Source organism: Apis cerana, linkage group LG11 (genome assembly GCF_029169275.1).
Source record: "Apis cerana isolate GH-2021 linkage group LG11, AcerK_1.0, whole genome shotgun sequence".
Classification (NCBI taxonomy): domain Eukaryota; kingdom Metazoa; phylum Arthropoda; class Insecta; order Hymenoptera; family Apidae; genus Apis; species Apis cerana.
Genome location: NC_083862.1, coordinates 14429392 through 14447442, shown reverse-complemented (window position 1 = coordinate 14447442; position 18051 = coordinate 14429392). Strand labels below are relative to the sequence as shown.

Sequence of the window (18051 nt, the reverse complement as noted above, 5' to 3'; positions counted from 1 at the left end):
ATTATATTTATAAATATAAATTAAATAAATTTTAATATAAAGATAAATACAAATTAAATGAACTTTTATTTTATTTTTTTTTAATATACGAAATTAAAAATAATTCACTATAATACATTATTGAAAATTTTTATACGAAAACAAATATCTTATGTGTAGAAATAGAAAAAATAAAAATATAAATTAAAAAATTATATAAATATTTTCTTAATTTTCACTTATTATCAAAAGAATTATTATAAATATATAATATATTACATGAGAATATTATTATTATAACTTTTTAAAATTATTTATTTTTTTAAAAGTTTATATATTTTTATGATATATTTTTTATAATTTATTTTTTTAATATATTTTTTATTATTTTTAATTCTTTACGATATAAATATGCATTACAATTAATTACAATTTATGCTAAAATATTTATATAAATATAAAAATTATTTTATTAGATAAAATAAGTGATCTTTAAAAATAATTAAATAAGGATTTCATTTCATATTCTCGATTTTAGAAATAGAGGTGAATCTTCATCAGAAACAAAAATATACATTACTTAAAAGGAAATCCTGATGAAACTACTATATAGTTTTGAAAAATCGCAAATTGAAAATGAGAGTTAAATATTAGTAATTTGTAGTATAACCACAAGATGGCGTAGTACATGCGACGCTGCTTTTGACGTTCGTGTATGAGTTTTTTTTTTGGTTCCTTCTACTTTGAAAACGGCAGGAAGCAAAAATTGTTAGTTCGGTGCTTAGCCTTCGCTAGTCTGATTGAGGATGTGGTGGAAAGACTTGAGTACGATAAAAGAGATTCAACAGAAAAGGATTTCGATTTCGAGTACATAGTACGCGAGACACACGAGGTCCCGCGATTGGCCAGTTTATGAGACGACGATGGCTCCGTGAGGAGAGAACATGGCTGCGACGCAAGCCGAGAGCCAACAAAACGATGTGAAGCTGAACGAGTCCGTGAAATGTGCACAGAAACGTCCGCAAGTCGGTGGGAATAGTGCAAGTGTTAATACGAAGCAGCAGCTGGATCCAGAGCCGGGTGATAAAGTATCCCGGGGCGCGGCCCAGCTGCTTAAATATGTGAATCGCGGCGGGGACACGGGTTTCGAGATGAGTCAATACCGCGAGGACATTGGTGGACACACTGCCGGTGAAGTAAAATCACCTAGAGAAGCTGGACAGGCTCCTCAAGAATCTATTGGCAAGCAAGAGCCTCTCGATACGCCCGGGCATCCAAACCATCCCGGACATCCGTTTACGTCGAACGTTATACGTGATTACCCTGAGGAGTATACCAATAAATCAAACGAATTTCCCTCCAAATCATTGACTGAATATCCAAGTAAACAGGTACCAGAATATATAGGAAAGCATGGAGACTTTCCAGGAAAACAATTGGATTATCATGGTAAACACTTAATACATGAAAGTGAAAGAGTTCATCGAGCAGAAATGGAAGAGCATTATGCAGCTTCCAAGATTGAATCACGATTGGCATATGTAGGAGCTACACCAAGCAGTTTTCCAGGACAACCAAGGTTTCTATCAGGACAAAGTATATCACAAGCTACTGGTCCAACACCTACATTAAATCAGTTACTTCAAGCATCTACACCTGTACATCGTTTTCATGGAAATTATCCTGGAATGGGGCCAGAGCCATATCAACAACCATGGCCCATTCAACGACCTCCAGTTGTTCCTCCAGTGTATCCACAACCTGGTCAACGTCCTCCACAGACGGTAGAAATGTTTATACTTATTTAATTATATATAATATTTTAATATTTTAATATTTTATATATTTTAATTGTAATTTAAAATTATTATTTTATAATAATAATTTACATATATTGTATATTTTATAAAATATATGATATTGTATATTGTATATTGTATATTTTATAAAATATATGATTTATTATTCTTTTTATAATTATATAATTAAATATGTTTTATAATATATAGGGATCACCAAGATTACATGCAGGTCCTGGAGGACCTAGTTCTCCAACTCCTATGCCATATCAACAATATACACAACGTTATTCTTCTCCTGCAAGACCTCATGCACCATACAGTCACCATCAGGTATTTAATAATAATTAAAAAATAATTGAATATAATACTTATTCATAATAATTAATTATTTATATTTTTAGCTAAATTCATATACTACGCAAAGTAGCCATCCTTCCAGTCTTTACACAGAACAAAGAGGTTGGAATCAAGGTGGACCACCAAATCCACCACCACCTCCGGCGAATCAAACCAATCCTTCCAGTCAGTCACCACAACGTGCTCTTTCTCAATCTCCAGCACCACCACCTTCTGCATCACCACAACCACAATCAACTGGTCAATCTCAAGTAAGTTATATAAATAATAAAAATAAAATAATAATAATAATAATAAAATTTTATCTTAGTCAATTAATATTGTAGAGAAAAAAATTTCTATCTTCTATAATAATAATTTATATATATAAAAAAAAATCTTAAAATCTTTATTTTGGTATATTAATGAAAACAAATTTTATTTGCATTTAAAAAATTTTTAAAAAAATTAAATATATAAAATTTAAAAAATTAATTTTTTTACAATAATTTTATATTATGTTTACAGAGTTTTCACAATCTACAGCAACGATCAACAACTCCTAATACTCAAGGAATTGATTCAGGGGTAAGTGTTAAAATTTTATATACTCTAAAGAATTTCAAATAATAGCATGTCTCAAAATTATATAAAATTATTAATAATTGAAATGTAAATATAAAGTATAAAATATATAAAATTTTTTTGACAAATATTTCAATAATCTATGAAACAAAAAATAATTTAAAATTTTTTTATGATTTTCTATTAAAGTGATTTATTTTGATTTTAAAAAGCACATGCGCATGAATGCACATGTGCACGTGTTAATATTATTTCTTAGTATTAGTGATTCGATTTTGATTTCGTCCAAAAACAAATGATATAAGTAAAAATACGATAGCTTTTATATGGAATGATAACCGGCATTACAAAGCAAATTTTAATTTCACCTTGCATAAAAATGCCATTTGATCTTAGATACAGTGGACGGGAGAACTTCGATACTTCTCTCCTGAAAAGAGCAAACATGAGTGAGCGAAAGGGAGATCTCTTGAGTATGAGTTGCCTATCTATAGGAGGGGCACGGTGTAGGAAGTGGGGATGGAGAATAAGCGACTTGTAGAGTTCGATTAGGGCGCGAGTTGCGCGGCCGCTGGAGCCCCAGATATTAGTGACTTCCCCTTTCTGCCTTCTCCCCCCTTCCCCTCTTCTTCCCCACTCCGTTTATCTACTTGTCTCTTTTCAATACATTCTCGCATGCACGTATGGCAAACATCTCTCTTCCTTTATGTATTCGATCTCTTGCTTCTTTCAATGTAGATGGGCGGGTAGTGCGAGAAGCAAGAGTATTACACAGGTTACCTGAGTATAGAGAAGCAAGCGAGAGCAAGTATGTGATTCGCTCAAATCGGTGGTGGGGAGAAAAGTGAGTATCTGAGGTAGTTTCCCCACTACTTCTGACGTTTTATATCGTTCAGCTATATTCGGTTCGTTAGATCATGCAACTGTCACTTTGCGACATGCTATCGAAGTTCTCGTATGATGCTGCTGAAAAGTGACGAATATTTTAAACGATTAATAATTATTTTAAATAATATTAATTGAATTCTATTTGCATGTAATATTATATCTGTCAATAAATCTAAGTCATTTATTTATTGAAAAAATGATATTATAATAAATTTTACTTTTTTACTTATTATTAATCATGTTTAACAGATTATGTTTTTCACAAAAATTTTTAATAGAAATCAATTACCCTTGATATAATTATCATAATATTAATAAAAAAAATAACAATATAAAATATTTAAAAAAATTTTTTATTTATATGAATTTATTTTTTTTATTTTAACTTATTATAATTTATAATATTCCATATATTTATATAATATATAAATTTATAAAAATTAGAAATTTTCAATAATAAATAATAAATAATAAAATAATTAAAAACAATTAATACGCATTAATTAATATACTAAAAAATTTTTACTATTAATAAAGATTTATAAATAGTATTTAATCAGTTTATAGATTTTCGCTAAATTTATTTAAGAAAAATATTTATTTTCTGTAGTTTCTATACTTTAGTGGTTTTCTTTCTCATATATTCTCGGGCTTTTTGGAGCACACGAGTATTCTTCGTGAAGAGCGACGGAAATAACCGACAATTTCCGAACGCTTGCCGCGCCACGAAAGAACGCCCTCCAACGAACAGCTAGACGCGAAATCTGTAAACCGAAGTGACGGAACACTCGATAAAAAGAATCACGTTTTTAGTTATTCCCGGCCACGTACACGTACGTAGACGATCAACTGTCCGATTCTAACCTGTTAAATAAATGATCTACGCGATCGAATGTAGCCAATTTATAATTGTACTAAAGGGTTGTATCTACGATACGAAACATTGAGACTTATTGACACAACATGCGATGGTCGAAGTACACAGTGAACCAACAGTAGTTCTATAGTAACAAACAAGAATTATATCTGTTTTCATATGGTTTTTTTAAACCACTGACTTTTTCTATTACACATGATTAAATATAGTGTGTTATTATTACATGAGATTCCCGTAAAACTTGTGAAAATCGTACGGGAAATACACGAATCTATGGTGGGTTTTGTCGTAGTGCGCGGGGTAACGCCTCTCCTTCGATTCTCGCGTCATGCTGAGAGTCCTTGTGTCCGACACAGTATATATTATATGTTCCGTGATACATCCGATGAAGTCTTTAATCTTCTGTAAGGATGATTTGTCCACCACTTGGTAGGTGTAATGATGCACTTTTTTCTTTCTTCTTTTCTTCTACGTCTTTCTTTGTCTATATCGTTATTCCTCTCTTTCGTCCCTCATCTTTATCTATTTATCTATCTATCTATCTTTTACCTTATTTTCTTCTCTTTCTCTTTCAAGCTATCTATCTGTATCTTTTTTCTCTTTCTCTTGACCTCCCTCTTTCCTATCTTCCAATATACCCGCGCGCACTCTCCCAATGTATCATTGTGACGAACTATGTTAGGTGTTACGTACACATATATATTCTCTCTTTCTCCTTCTCGTCCTTCTCTTCTCCCCTTCCATATACGTATGTACATATATGCTAAATATCGTTGAAAACATGCGCGTGTATATGACGTGTTATGTTGCATCGTACGATTAGTGGCGAATGGCCGCGTGTGTAGAGTGCATTTCCAAATTTTTTTGCTTTTTAAATATGAAAAAAATATCATACATAAAAGGAACATGAATATTTCAAGAAGTGAATTTTTTATGAGACATTTTATTTTGTTTTATTTTTATTTTATTTTTATTCTTATATGTTTATATAAATATTTATTATATTAACTTGCTAATTTTTTTTATTTACGTTAGCAAATGTAAAATTTAATAAATTGATTGAAAGATGATATTATGTATCAAACAATTATTTAAAAGTAATTTTAATTCTCGTAATTGATTCTAATTTTTTTTATAGTATTATTATTAATACTAATTATTTTGTATAAATATTAATTACTATATTAATAAGTTCTATAAATTTTTATAATAATATAATAATTAAAAATCAAATATAATTTTAAATATTAGGTATAATTATTTTATTTTATTTTTTACAGTTATAAAAATATGTTTTGAATGAAAATATTTTTATAATATATTTTTAGTATTTATATTTTGTGTTTTATGTTATAATTTAGGAGTTATCTGGACAAAACAGTAACGATAGTTCGAATGGACCTGCTTGTCCGGGAACACCTAATTCACAGGGGATGAGACCAACCCCTTCTCCTACAGGATCTACAGGTTCTCGCTCAATGTCCCCTGCTGTTGGTTTGTGTATTTTTAGTCTTTATATTTATATATATATATATATATATATATAATTGTATTTAATTGAATATATATGAATTAAATTATATATATTTTTGGTAGGTCAACAAAACGTTCAGATGCCTCCACGTCCGTCAAGTAGCCAGTCAGATGGTAGTGGACCAGCACGAATGAGCCATTCTCCTATGACAACTCAAGGTAAGTAAAAGATATAAAATTTGTATTTATTCTTGTATCTATATATTTTTATATAAGAAATATGAAAAATATATTTTTTTAGGAGCATATCAACAACCATTGGGTCCTTCACCACACATGCATAGTTATAAAATGAATAATACTGGTCCTGGTGTTGTTCAACCAGGACCTGGTTCAGCAAGCCTTGGTGGAATGAATCCAATGGGTGGTGGTATGGGATATGCAGCTAGTGGGACGGCTGCAGGCCAGCCTGGAGGTTATCATACGCAAGGTACCTATCCACCTCCACGTCCACATGTACAATTTCCACAAGGATATCCATCACCAGCTAATTCACAACCACCACCTAATAATCAATATCAGACTTCTAATAGACCTAATAATTTGGTGCAATATCCTCCATACACTGTGAGTAAAATGAATTTTCAAAGTAAATAAAAATTTAATGTTAGTTATGTAAAATCAATGTATCATTTTCTTGCAGCATAAAATGGGATTTAATAGTGTACCACCAGGAATGCCACCTAGTCCAGGTCCACCTCAAGTTTATGGAGGTAGTAGTACAACAGGTATGGTACCACCAGGTACTCCTGGAGTTGCTGTGATTGGTAATATGGGCCCACCAGCAAGTTCAATGGGTCCTCCACCACCATCACCTAATCATATTAGTAGTCAGCCACCACCAACTAGCTCAGCTGTACCACATTTGCATACTCCTGCGGCCACACCACCTCTCAATCATGAAGGAAGTCCAATGCCTCCACCAAGTACTACACCTAATTCACATCCTACTTCAACACCAACACCAGCCAGTCATAATTCTGCAGATCTTACAACTGAAACTTCTAATGATAGTGGTATAACTACTACTGCTTCAGGTATATGCCATTTTATCATATATTTTGTTTTATATAATTTTAATAGAATAATAATTTTTTAATAAAATAATAATTGAAAATATTTATTTATTTATGTAGGTACTTCAGGTATAAATGTTACCTCTACTTCAAGTGGCACTGTTACATCTGTAATAACAACTGGTCCTGATGGTACATCTTTAGATGAAGGTTCTCAACAATCTACATTGTCAAATGCATCAGCTGGTTAGTACAAAATTTTAAAAGATATATTTCACTTTGTTTATGAAAATACATAATTTTGTTTTAATATAGCTTCTGGAGAAGATCCAGCATTTACACCAAAGGTACGAAAAGAAATGATAGGAGGATATCACAGTCATCCAACTACACCACAAAGTACAGTTCCATCACCTGGCGCAGCGAGTATTAACTCGATACACGAAGAATATCCTGATATGAACAGTCCTGGTTGGCCACGTACTCCTGCTAGTCCTGTATGTATTTTGTTTCATTACATAATTCTTAAGAATCTGACATAATGATTACTATTTTCGTATGTATATCTGTATCTTTATTTTGCATGTTTAAATGTTTCTACATGAAAATGCTAAAAATAATAAACAATCAGGGATAATGTGTTTTTATACTATAGTTTTTTTTCGGCTTTTCAATATTTTATATATTTTACAGGTATTTAACAGTCATGTGCCTCAAGACCCGTACAGATCTAAGGTTACTGTTTATTCACTATAAGTATTTATTATACCGTTGCACAACATACTATTTACACTGAATGCTTCGTGCTTCGTTTTAACTAGATATCCTGATATTTGCTTAGCAAATATAATTATTTGAACTTTCTCTATTTTAACATTGTACCTTTACAGAAACGTCTATGTATCATTGTTTCATTTGCGTTATTAGACAGAATATTATTATAATGTAATTATTAAAAATTATACAATAATTATATTTCGCATATACGCTTATCTACATAACAATCTCTGATATTAACCAAACAAAGATATAAATTCAGAAACAAAAAAATATATTCTATGATATATATATAATTGTCCTAAAACCTGCTTATTTTTACATCTTTTAATCTATCGCAAAATTTTTACATTATTTTTATATTTTGCTTTATATAATCGCATGATATATATATCTATATATATATATATTTTTCGCTTTTATTTATTTTATCATTTAAAAAACATTACTTTTTGCATGAAACATGTAGCTTATGATATTAATTATTTTAAAATATATTCATATGAATATATTTTACTTATTATATTTACAATTTTTACTTATTACAAGCAATTAAATGACATTGTAAATGAAACTATCCTTAGAAAATAGTACATCAAATGTACAAGAAAAATCAGAACTATATTTAATACAGAGAAAATTAACAAATTTCATAATAATAATTTCAGAAACCAGACAGTTTAGCAAAGCTATATGAAATGGATGATTCAATGGAACGAAGAACATGGCTGGATAAATTAGTTAATTTCATGGAAGAACGAAGAACACCTATTACTAGCTGTCCTACCATCTCCAAGAACCCCCTCGACTTATTTCGGCTATACCTCTACGTGAAAGAGAGGGGGGGCTTCATGGAGGTATGCAAGGTGCAGTGTAGTTCCATCTAGCCCTCGGTGTCTTTATAGTAGTTTTTTTTTTATAATTCTCTATGTGTTTCGTGTTTTTGTTCTTTTTGATTGTGTACACATTTGATACATACCATAAAACCATTAATAACTCGATCAATGAGTTTTTGTTTCTTATTAGCATTTTCAATTATCAATTATATCAATAGTTATTTATTTCTTTTTATATATTTGATGTATATAATTATAAAATATGCTTTGTTTCTGTGTGCGCTGAATTGTGCATGATTTATATTATATTTTTTGCTATATAGTTTTTTTTCTCGTATACTGTTTATAAAATTATGAAAAAAAAAGAAGCTTAACTCGTCTTTTCTTAAAGTAGTCATTCAACACGTATGGAAAACGACCTGATCTACAAACCTTGGTGCTATATGGAATTATTCTAATATTCAGCGAAGAATAAACTTTTAGTATCAATGTATAACGGTAATTCGTTTCGATTGTATTTTTGTCTATTCGTTTCATTTTTCATACTTGCATGATCAGGAATCGAGGTATTTGTATATACAGAAAAAAAAAATTTTTTTTATCAAACTAATATTTAATTTCTTTTTATATTGATAGCCGCCGTGATATTTTTTTTTATATATTCTTTTATTTGTTACTTTGCGTTTTCAAAATACAGATTTTTGTCTGTTTAGATTCTCTGCTAAAAAAAAATAAACAATTGAACAAATATTAATGAGAAAATTTTTGATGTTAATTTTCTATAGGTGACCAAAAACAAAACATGGAAAGATATAGCTGGTTTATTGGGCATTGGAGCAAGTAGCAGTGCAGCATATACATTACGAAAACACTATACTAAGCACTTGTTGGCATATGAATGCCACTTCGATCGCGGAGGTGTGGATCCTCAGCCTATTATAAATCAAGTTGAAGCTGGTTCAAAAAAGAAACCATCAAAAGCAACTGCTTCTGTACCCTCACCAGGTATATTTTTAAAATGCCTTTTTTTTAAAAGATTACTTAATTATTTTTAATTAATATATTATGATTTTTAGGATCTTCCAATTCACAAGATTCGTTCCCTGCCGCTGGATCAAGCAATGCTTCCATGGATGGTTATGGAAGTTATCAAAGTAGTTATACTGGAGGCACACCAGGAGGACCTTCGTCAGAATATACGCCTCCTCCTCCAAGACCTCCGAGTCAAAGTAGTGCACCTTCTCCGCATCAAGGTAAAAAATTTCTTTCTATTATTCATTTTCAATATTTTTAAATATTTTATAATAAATAAAATACAAAATTTGAATAATGATTGATTGATTTGGAAAAGTGTTTAATGTGAACACTTTATTAATCATGTGAAAGGAATTGCGGTTGAGAGAATATGTTCTGGTAGGTGGTTTGAACCAGGGCGGGCAGAATAGCACGAATCCGTTCGACGACGGCGTGGGACGCCTTTTTCGCAAGTCGAACGCAACGCCCCACCCTGGTCCGCTACGAGCCTCAGGTATTTCTCTCACCCTTGTCTCCTTTCACAATATATAAGCAAATTTTCTTTAAATATTTTCTTTCAGTTTACTTTTAATACTTATACAAGTTTTGTTTTATTTATTTTTTTTCTATTTAAAATAATTGAATTTTTATTTTGATATTGGAATAATCTTATTCAAGGCATACAACAAGGCAGTTACCAAAATACAGGTTCCTATCAAAATTATCCTCAAGATCAATACATCCGGCCCCAAGCAAATACATTGTCACAACAGGGAGAATTCAATCAACCTTATTCACCCCGATCGCATTATTCACCTTATGTACCAGATGTTGACAGGTTAGAAATTGAAATCATTTTAAGGTTTTATTTAATAAAAGGATAGAATATAACTTCCAAAAATCTTACAGAGGATATCCAGGAGGAAATATGCCACCAAATAATGCTGGTGGGCAAGATATATATAATAGATACAGTAGTAGTCAACAACCTGCGAATTACTCAGCAGGAACACCACCTAATGCAAGAAGTAATAGCTATCCATCTGCACCACAAGCGCATCCAGCTACTGTACCACAACAAACAGCAACTAGCCAACCTTCTTCACCTTCACAGCCTTCTGCTGCTTCATCTTATTCTTGTCCTCAAGATTACTATCGACAAGAACAGGTAATATATATTTTTTATTTTTATCTTGTCTTTTTTGTCTTTTCATTATATTTTTTTATTCTTTTTATTATATTATTCAATGAAATATTATAATTATATATTATAAAGGGAGGATATGGAGCTCCTGGAGGAACGCAGATATATTCAGGTGGTGCAAATGCAAATAAAAATATGCCACCACCACCCCCAGGTCCTAACCCTCCTCGACGTCATCCAGATTTTGCCAAAGATCAACAATATCCTCAGTATAATCAACAACGACCAGCGTATCCAGGCAAATAAATTTCATTATCATTTTTATAACTAAATTATAGGTACGAATAAGAATATTAAAAAAGATTCATTAATTATAGGATGGCCAAATACCACAAATCAATACAATAGTACTAGTGGAAATAATAGAGTTCAGTATCCATCTCAACAACCACAATCTCAGACGCAACAACAACAACAACAATCGCAACAACAAACACCCCAATCTGCTTCTTCTACACCTTCTTCAGGACTTGCTAATAATCAACAATGGGGTAGTCAACAACCAAATAGAACTACCCCTCAACCAACATTGAATGCTATAGCTCATGCTCCTCCACCGTGGGATCACCGTTATTCGAATCAACCGTCCCCTCTTTATCCTGCACCTGGAAATCATCAGGTAATTTATTCTGTATTTGTTATTTAAATATATTTTTAAAAATTTTGTTTAGTTATCTTATCTTTTTTAATTTATTTTCATTTTTTTTATTTAATTTTTATTTTATTTTTTGATGTATTATTATATATAAATTGACATTGATTTATAGAATCAGCTTGGTATAAATCCGATGATTAACCAGCAACCTACATCAAAAAGAGAAATGACATTCCCTCCGGATAGCGTGGAAGCAATAACTCCACTTCTGTATAAACGCCGGAAACTTACACGTGCTGATGTAGCACCAATAGAAGCTTGGCGTATTATGATGGCTTTAAGATCAGGCTTATTAGCTGAGAGCTGTTGGGCTCTTGATGTGTTAAATATTTTATTATTCGATGATTCTTCTGTAAGTTTCATCTTAATATCTTTTTATTTCTTTTACAATGATCAATGAATGAAAATATTAAATTATAACGAAATAAATTCTGCAGGTAAGTTATTTTGGGTTGGCACACTTGCCTGGGCTTTTGGATGTTCTACTGGAACATTTCTCCCGTTCTTTATCTGATATGTTTGAATCACCTGTAAATGAAGACGATCGTAATTGGAATCAATCAGCAGATGGTCCAGAAGTCGATCTTGGTGCCGTGACACGTCCTATTGATCCTGAAGATCGAACCAAATTGCTTTCATCATCAAATTACACGCTTTTGTCCAGACGAGGTCGTCCGGTAAAAATTATTCCGAGAGACGACGATTTATTTGTTTTAGACACAAGAAGATCTTGGGATCATCAAGATTGTGAATCAGAAACTGAACCTTGGCAAGTCGATAATAACACAACTAAATATATAGTAACGTGTTTTCAATCTGAAATAGGAACAGTGCCATTCGCACGTCTTCTTCGAGATGAAAAACCACCTTTGTTGCAAAAGGAAGTAGAGTGTACAGACTTGAAAGATGAAACCAAAGCAGATTCTGGTACGCTCGAATCACTAGAATTCTCTCAAAAAATAACCGAATCTGGGGAGAAGCCAAAAGAAACGAATGAAAAGAAGCAATTGGACAAGAAAAAGAAGACAAAGACTTTAAGTGATGTTTTATCAAGGATTAAAAAGGAACCAGTTGAGATGAACGATCTTACGAGAGAATTATTCGAGAAAAAGAATGACGGATTTAAAAAAGAATGTGATACAGAAGCAAAAGTAAATAACAATATGGGTGAACACTTTTCAGACATGCAAAAGTCCGAAGAGGAACTTATACTAGCACAAAATGGTTTAAATGATACAACAAATAATATTGAAATGGAGAAAAATGAGATTAAAATAGAAAATGAAGAACAAGAATCAGTAATGAAAAATGATAATAAGGAGGGACCAAGATTAAAAATAAGAGATCCAGCAGGTACGTTGAAAAGAAGACGAATAAGCGATTATGAGGATGAAAGTTATTCAAGGGACGAAGCAAGTTTATATCTTGTTACGGAAACACAAGATAATCTGGCTCGACGTTGTGTATGTTTATCCACAATATTAAGGAATCTCACATTTATCCCGGGTAACGAGGCTGAATTCGCTAAAAATGTGACATTTTTAAGTCTTCTTGGTAAGTTATTGTTATTGCATCATGAGCATCCAGTGAGGACACAGAAGACAAGAAACTATGATCGCGAAGAAGATGCAGATTTCGCGGACTCATGTAGTAGCTTACAAGGAGAGAGTGAATGGTGGTGGGATTTTTTGCATCACATAAGAGAAAATGTGCTTGTCATGGCAGCAAATATAGCTGGTCATATGGATTTAAGTCAACATCCAGAAGAAATATCTCGACCGGTATTAGATGGTCTTTTACATTGGGCCGTGTGTCCGGCTGCTCATGGACAAGATCCTTTTCCTACAGTTGGTCCGAATTCTTCTTTATCACCGCAACGATTAGCGCTGGAGGCTTTATGCAAGCTTTGCGTAACAGAATGCAATGTGGATCTGGTGGTTGCTACACCTCCATACTCGAGACTCCAGAGACTTTGTTCGGTATTGACCAGGTTACTTTGCCGAAGCGAAGAGCAAGTATTGCGCGAATTTGGCGTGAATCTGCTCCATTTTCTATCCGCAGCAGATAGCGGTGTGGCTCGTACAATTGCTTTGCAGACACCTTGTGTAGCATTGTTGGTAGCATTCATCGAGCAGGCAGAATCGAGCGCATTAGGAGTTGCAAATCAGCATGGATTGGCAGCACTGCGTGATAATCCTGAATCAATGGGCACAAGTTTGGACATGCTACGACGTGCAGCCGGCACATTGCTAAATCTTGCTAGGCATCCTGATAATAGAACTCTGCTATTACAACACGAATCACGATTACTCGCCTTAGTGATGAGTCAAATTTTAGATCAGCAGGTGGCTGCGATTGTTGCTCGTGTATTGTTCCAGTGTTCCAGGGGCACGTAACTTTATTTTATTAATGGATGGTATATTCCTCTTCTTTTTTCGTTCTTGGTTGATCCGCGGGTTTGTTTGTTTAGCCCCCTTGTGCAAAAAGTGATCAATTTTTGTGTCCAAATAAGAGACACGAGAGACAGCTTGTAGAAAAAAGCTGCTGTTGCTGCTATTCATTTTAGGAAATATGAGAGCGAGAAATGTTAGAAAGATAGTTAAAACGAGTGCGAGTGAACAAAAAACAAGATTATATAGAAGGAAAATCGATGAAAAAAAATAAAATGCGGGATTTAGAGTGTGTAGAAAAGGAACAAAGTGTCGATATAACATAACACCATGTGGTTGTAATTTTATATCGAATAACAAAAAAGAAAACAACAGAGAAGTAAGAAAGTTAATTATCGGTGTTAGTAAGTTAAGGTATACTACGACGCTGTTTACATGAATCGTGTCGAGTATATCTTTCCTACTTCATGAATTGGAATAATATCGATAGTGTAAGATGTTTCATAGTTAATAAAAAAGGAAAAAAGAATGCGAGGAAGAACTAAACTGTGAACAAAGAAAAGACGAAAAATGGAAAAATAAGAACTCATAGAGATATAAACGGGGTGTAGTGATAAAGGGAAGATGGGAAGAGGGTAAAAAAGAAAAACATAACATGTTAAAAAGATGAGAAAAATGAAATAATCGTTAAGCAGCATAATAATATATAAAAAAAAAAAGGAATGAGATAAATGACGTTTAAACAACTAAGAAAGAAATCTGTTTTGACGAACCTAAAATGGTGCGATGTGAACGATAAAGAATATTGGGTGACGATTATATATATAAATATTAACGATAATATGATGCAAATTTTTATATTTGCATGTTTTGTGCTGTAATTAGCGAGTAATTAAGATATTTTGTAGATAACACACACTTCCATTGAATCTTATTCGAATTGCGCCGCGTCGTGTAATAAGATAACAAAAAAAAAAATAATAAAAGATGATGTAACACGGCTCGTACGCTCACGGTGGTTTCGCTTGCAGATAAAAAAGAAAGAAAATAAAGAAAACGTGGGCCACCAAGAGTCTCGACTTTAGAAGCACAGGCAAAACTAGAACTGAAGAAAGACATTGCTAAAAAAAAAAGAGAGCAAGAAGGAAAACCGATTAATGAATGAATGTAATGAAAGTTGATGTATGAAAGAATGGATGAAAGCAAGAATGATAAGAGATTCAAAAATAGAAAAGGAAATGGAGAAAAAGATTGATAAATAGCGTGATCATTTTGCTGTTAGAATTATGAAGAAAAGATTAAATTTGAATGAGAATCAGTATGCATGTATGTATGTGAATGAATAAAAAGACGAAAAAAATAATAAAAGAAAAAATAAATAAGAAGTCAGAAAAGCATAAGTGAATGACAATTTGAATCGATTCGTCTTTTAAATGCGTGTATATGTATGTATGTAACAGAGACAGAAAGAATGGTTGTGCGCAGTTCATGCATCTTCTCGTGCTTTTGATCATGCGTGAAGGAAAGTTTGTGAGTTGTATAATGATAGTGAAAGCAGCGAGTGTCTTGGCTGTATGCATGAAGGATGGGGTGCTGGTAGAAAAAGGGGTGGGGAATAGTGTCTGTCAAATAAATGAAACTATTGTTCACATATTTTATATATATATATATATATGTATGTATGTATGTATGTATGTATGTACGTGTGGATGTGGGTGTGGGTATGTATGTATATATATATATATATATACATATATATATATATATATGTATGTATGTATGTATATATGTATGTATATATATATATATATATATATATGTATGTATGTATGTATGTATGTATGTGTGTGTGTATGTATGTATGTATGTATGTATATATATATATACTGTGAGCGCATTATGTGTATACATGTATGCGCATATATAGATATACACGCGCGCGCGTGGTATATATATGCATATAGTATGTGTATCATGTGTATATTATATATATATATATATATAATATACATGTACATATATATATATATATATATATATATATATATATATATATAAATCTTATACAAAGAAAAGATCGAGAGCAAAATATTAAATGATGGACAAGTGGCAGCTTAATATACTTGCGTACCTTAGATAAAATGCTATCCCATTTCTAATTAAAAATTATCGAAATAGTATTCACATGTTATTTTTTTTTTTTTAATGGGCTTTGTTTTATTATTATTTCATTCCTAATTATACTTTTTTGCAATTTTCTATATAAAAGAAAATTCTTTGAATCAGCAATATTTATTTCAGTTTTCAGAATAAATTTACTTATATATAAATATAATTAAATGCCATTGTGATCAAATTTGAACACGTATTAAATAATGAATATGAGTTCAAAGAAAACAAAACTAGTAGTAACAACTTTAAAAAAAAAGAAAAATGTACGAAGTAGAGAAAGACTGAGAGTAGGAGAGAAAGAGAGGGAATGAGAGAGAGTGTGAGAGGGAGAGAGGGAAATGGAGAAAGACAGTTTTTAATAATGTATTGAAATTATGTAATGTATTCCAAACAATATGCAGAGAAGTTTAAACATAGAATTTTCGGATCGAAGCTCTCGATCGTGCCATTTAAGTGATTCCAATGGGACATATTTATAATCATGAAACTTATGCTTTTCAAAGCGCATATGTTATTGTAAACGGAAAAAATCTAACAAGTACTATTCCCCCCATTGTCAGCTTTTTGCACATATTTCGACGGTTTTTGCATATACATTTATCTAATGTAATGGAATGAAAGAAAAAAGCGAGAAAAAACCACTCTCATTTTTAATGTCCGCCGAAACGACAATTTACATTTGATTTCATCATTGCACACCTATGCCGGTACTTCCTTTTCTCATTTTGTAGAAACGGATTTCACAAATAAGATGATCGGTGTTTTGGTTCTCACAAGGGTAGCATATGTAAAATAAAAAAAAAACAAGGAAAAGTGAAAATATTCAGATTCGATTTTATTTAAGAGATAAACAGGTAAGGAGGATAAAAGAAGAATAGAAGAATAATGATGAGGTAAAAACATTAAAACAGAACACTTTCCCTAATCCCAGCTTCTCCCTGACCCCAAAAAGTATCCTACTCTATAGATATCTAAATACGTGTAGTTCTTAAATTATTTACTTTAGTTCGAGTGGAGATGCCTGTAAGTGTAATTTACTAAGACTTTTTGTAAATAAATTATGAAATAAACTAGACGTACTTTATCCAAATGACTATAATATGTAGATATGTCTAACTCTTTGACACATAAATCCATGATATATAGAAACTAGTTATAAGAGTATGAGAATATGTATGTATATGAATATTTTAAATTTCGTGATATTACAGAAAATTTCTAAACTACATGAAAGTTGAATTATATGAAAAAAACCATTGTATTTGTAGAAGAAATGATAATGTTGCTTTTAGATGTAGGTTTTCAATATAAACACAAGGAGGTATTGCGTTTGTTAGAGAATTTATTGTGCCTGATTATTTTAAATATATAATTATCTTTCTCTTTTTATAGCTTGGATTCCAATTATACAACTTGTTTTGAACATATACTGTTCTCCATGTTCAAGATCATCGCTATATTTATTTTCCGGCACAACCATTCCAGAATATCTTTTGCTTCGCTCTCCAAATACCAATCTGCTATGGGTGACAAAGTGTCTTCATTCTGCAGGTAAGATAAATCCATTATATTAAAATCTTTAGATAAAATTAAACAATAAATCTGTATGATATATATATTAAAGAAATAAGTACTTTGTTTACATGTAAGATAAGTCTATTATTGACTATTGTTGGAGGTGATAGTAATTGATGTGTCTCCAAAGTCCATTTTACATTTAAAGATCCCCAGGTACAACCTTTCTCAATAAAATATAATCGCCTGTAAATGAAATATTAATTAAAACATTTGTTTCTTTTAAATAGAAAAATTAACTTCCATATACATACTGCAATGAAACCAGAGCTATATGTTTTCCATCATTTGATAAAGTAGTATGTGCCCAATATGTATCTGTTTCAATACCAGGATTTTTATTGATTATACTTAGAAGATGCATTCCTTTTGCTTTATGCATTGAGAATACCTCAACTCCCTAATAAAAAAA

General features: G+C 31.7%; 2 protein-coding genes and 1 long non-coding RNA gene across 10 annotated transcripts in view; 1 reads left to right on the top strand and 2 right to left on the bottom strand.

The window, feature by feature from the left end:
- The first annotated feature begins 644 nt into the window (after positions 1–644).
- On the top strand, positions 645–17388 carry LOC107995742 (trithorax group protein osa). 8 transcript variants are annotated; one of them, XM_062082269.1, is made up of 21 exons: positions 645–1763; positions 1989–2111; positions 2183–2389; positions 2646–2705; positions 5829–5961; positions 6064–6159; positions 6242–6567; positions 6644–7037; positions 7137–7262; positions 7332–7513; positions 7710–7751; positions 8462–8659; positions 9415–9634; positions 9706–9882; positions 10047–10157; positions 10322–10481; positions 10553–10811; positions 10920–11085; positions 11165–11466; positions 11615–11854; positions 11940–17388. In XM_062082269.1, exons 1-21 carry the CDS (start codon positions 924–926, stop codon positions 13896–13898), a joined length of 6321 nt encoding a protein of 2106 aa, XP_061938253.1. In that variant the 5' UTR covers positions 645–923; the 3' UTR covers positions 13899–17388. The 8 variants fall into 8 exon arrangements, with proteins under 8 accessions (XP_061938253.1, XP_061938254.1, XP_061938256.1 ...); XM_062082270.1 differs by having other exon boundaries at positions 8462–8650; positions 11940–14454; XM_062082272.1 differs by lacking the exon at positions 7710–7751 and having other exon boundaries at positions 8462–8650; positions 11940–14454.
- Positions 1917–5203, bottom strand: LOC133667007 (uncharacterized). The gene is made up of 2 exons (XR_009832058.1): positions 3071–5203; positions 1917–2351 (listed from the first exon to the last, which is right to left on the bottom strand). It is a non-coding gene; the product is annotated as an uncharacterized LOC133667007 (long non-coding RNA).
- Positions 12435–18051, bottom strand: part of LOC107995743 (intermembrane lipid transfer protein VPS13C) — a 20069-nt gene continuing 14452 nt past the window's right edge. The window contains exons 49-51 of the mRNA XM_062082268.1: positions 17894–18039; positions 17699–17825; positions 12435–17609 (exon numbers count right to left, since the gene is read on the bottom strand). Coding sequence (XP_061938252.1) covers positions 17469–17609; positions 17699–17825; positions 17894–18039 — 414 coding nt within the window. The 3' untranslated portion in view covers positions 12435–17468. The remainder of the gene's footprint in view (positions 17610–17698; positions 17826–17893; positions 18040–18051) is intronic.

Coding starts and splice junctions, on each gene's coding strand:
- LOC107995742 (XM_062082269.1), top strand. CDS start 924: ATGGCTGCGACGCAAGCCGAGAGCCAACAAAACGATGTGAAGCTGAAC. Junction 9,635..9,705: donor TGCTTCTGTACCCTCACCAG/GTATATTTTTAA, acceptor TATGATTTTTAG/GATCTTCCAATTCACAAGAT. Junction 11,855..11,939: donor TATTATTCGATGATTCTTCT/GTAAGTTTCATC, acceptor TAAATTCTGCAG/GTAAGTTATTTTGGGTTGGC.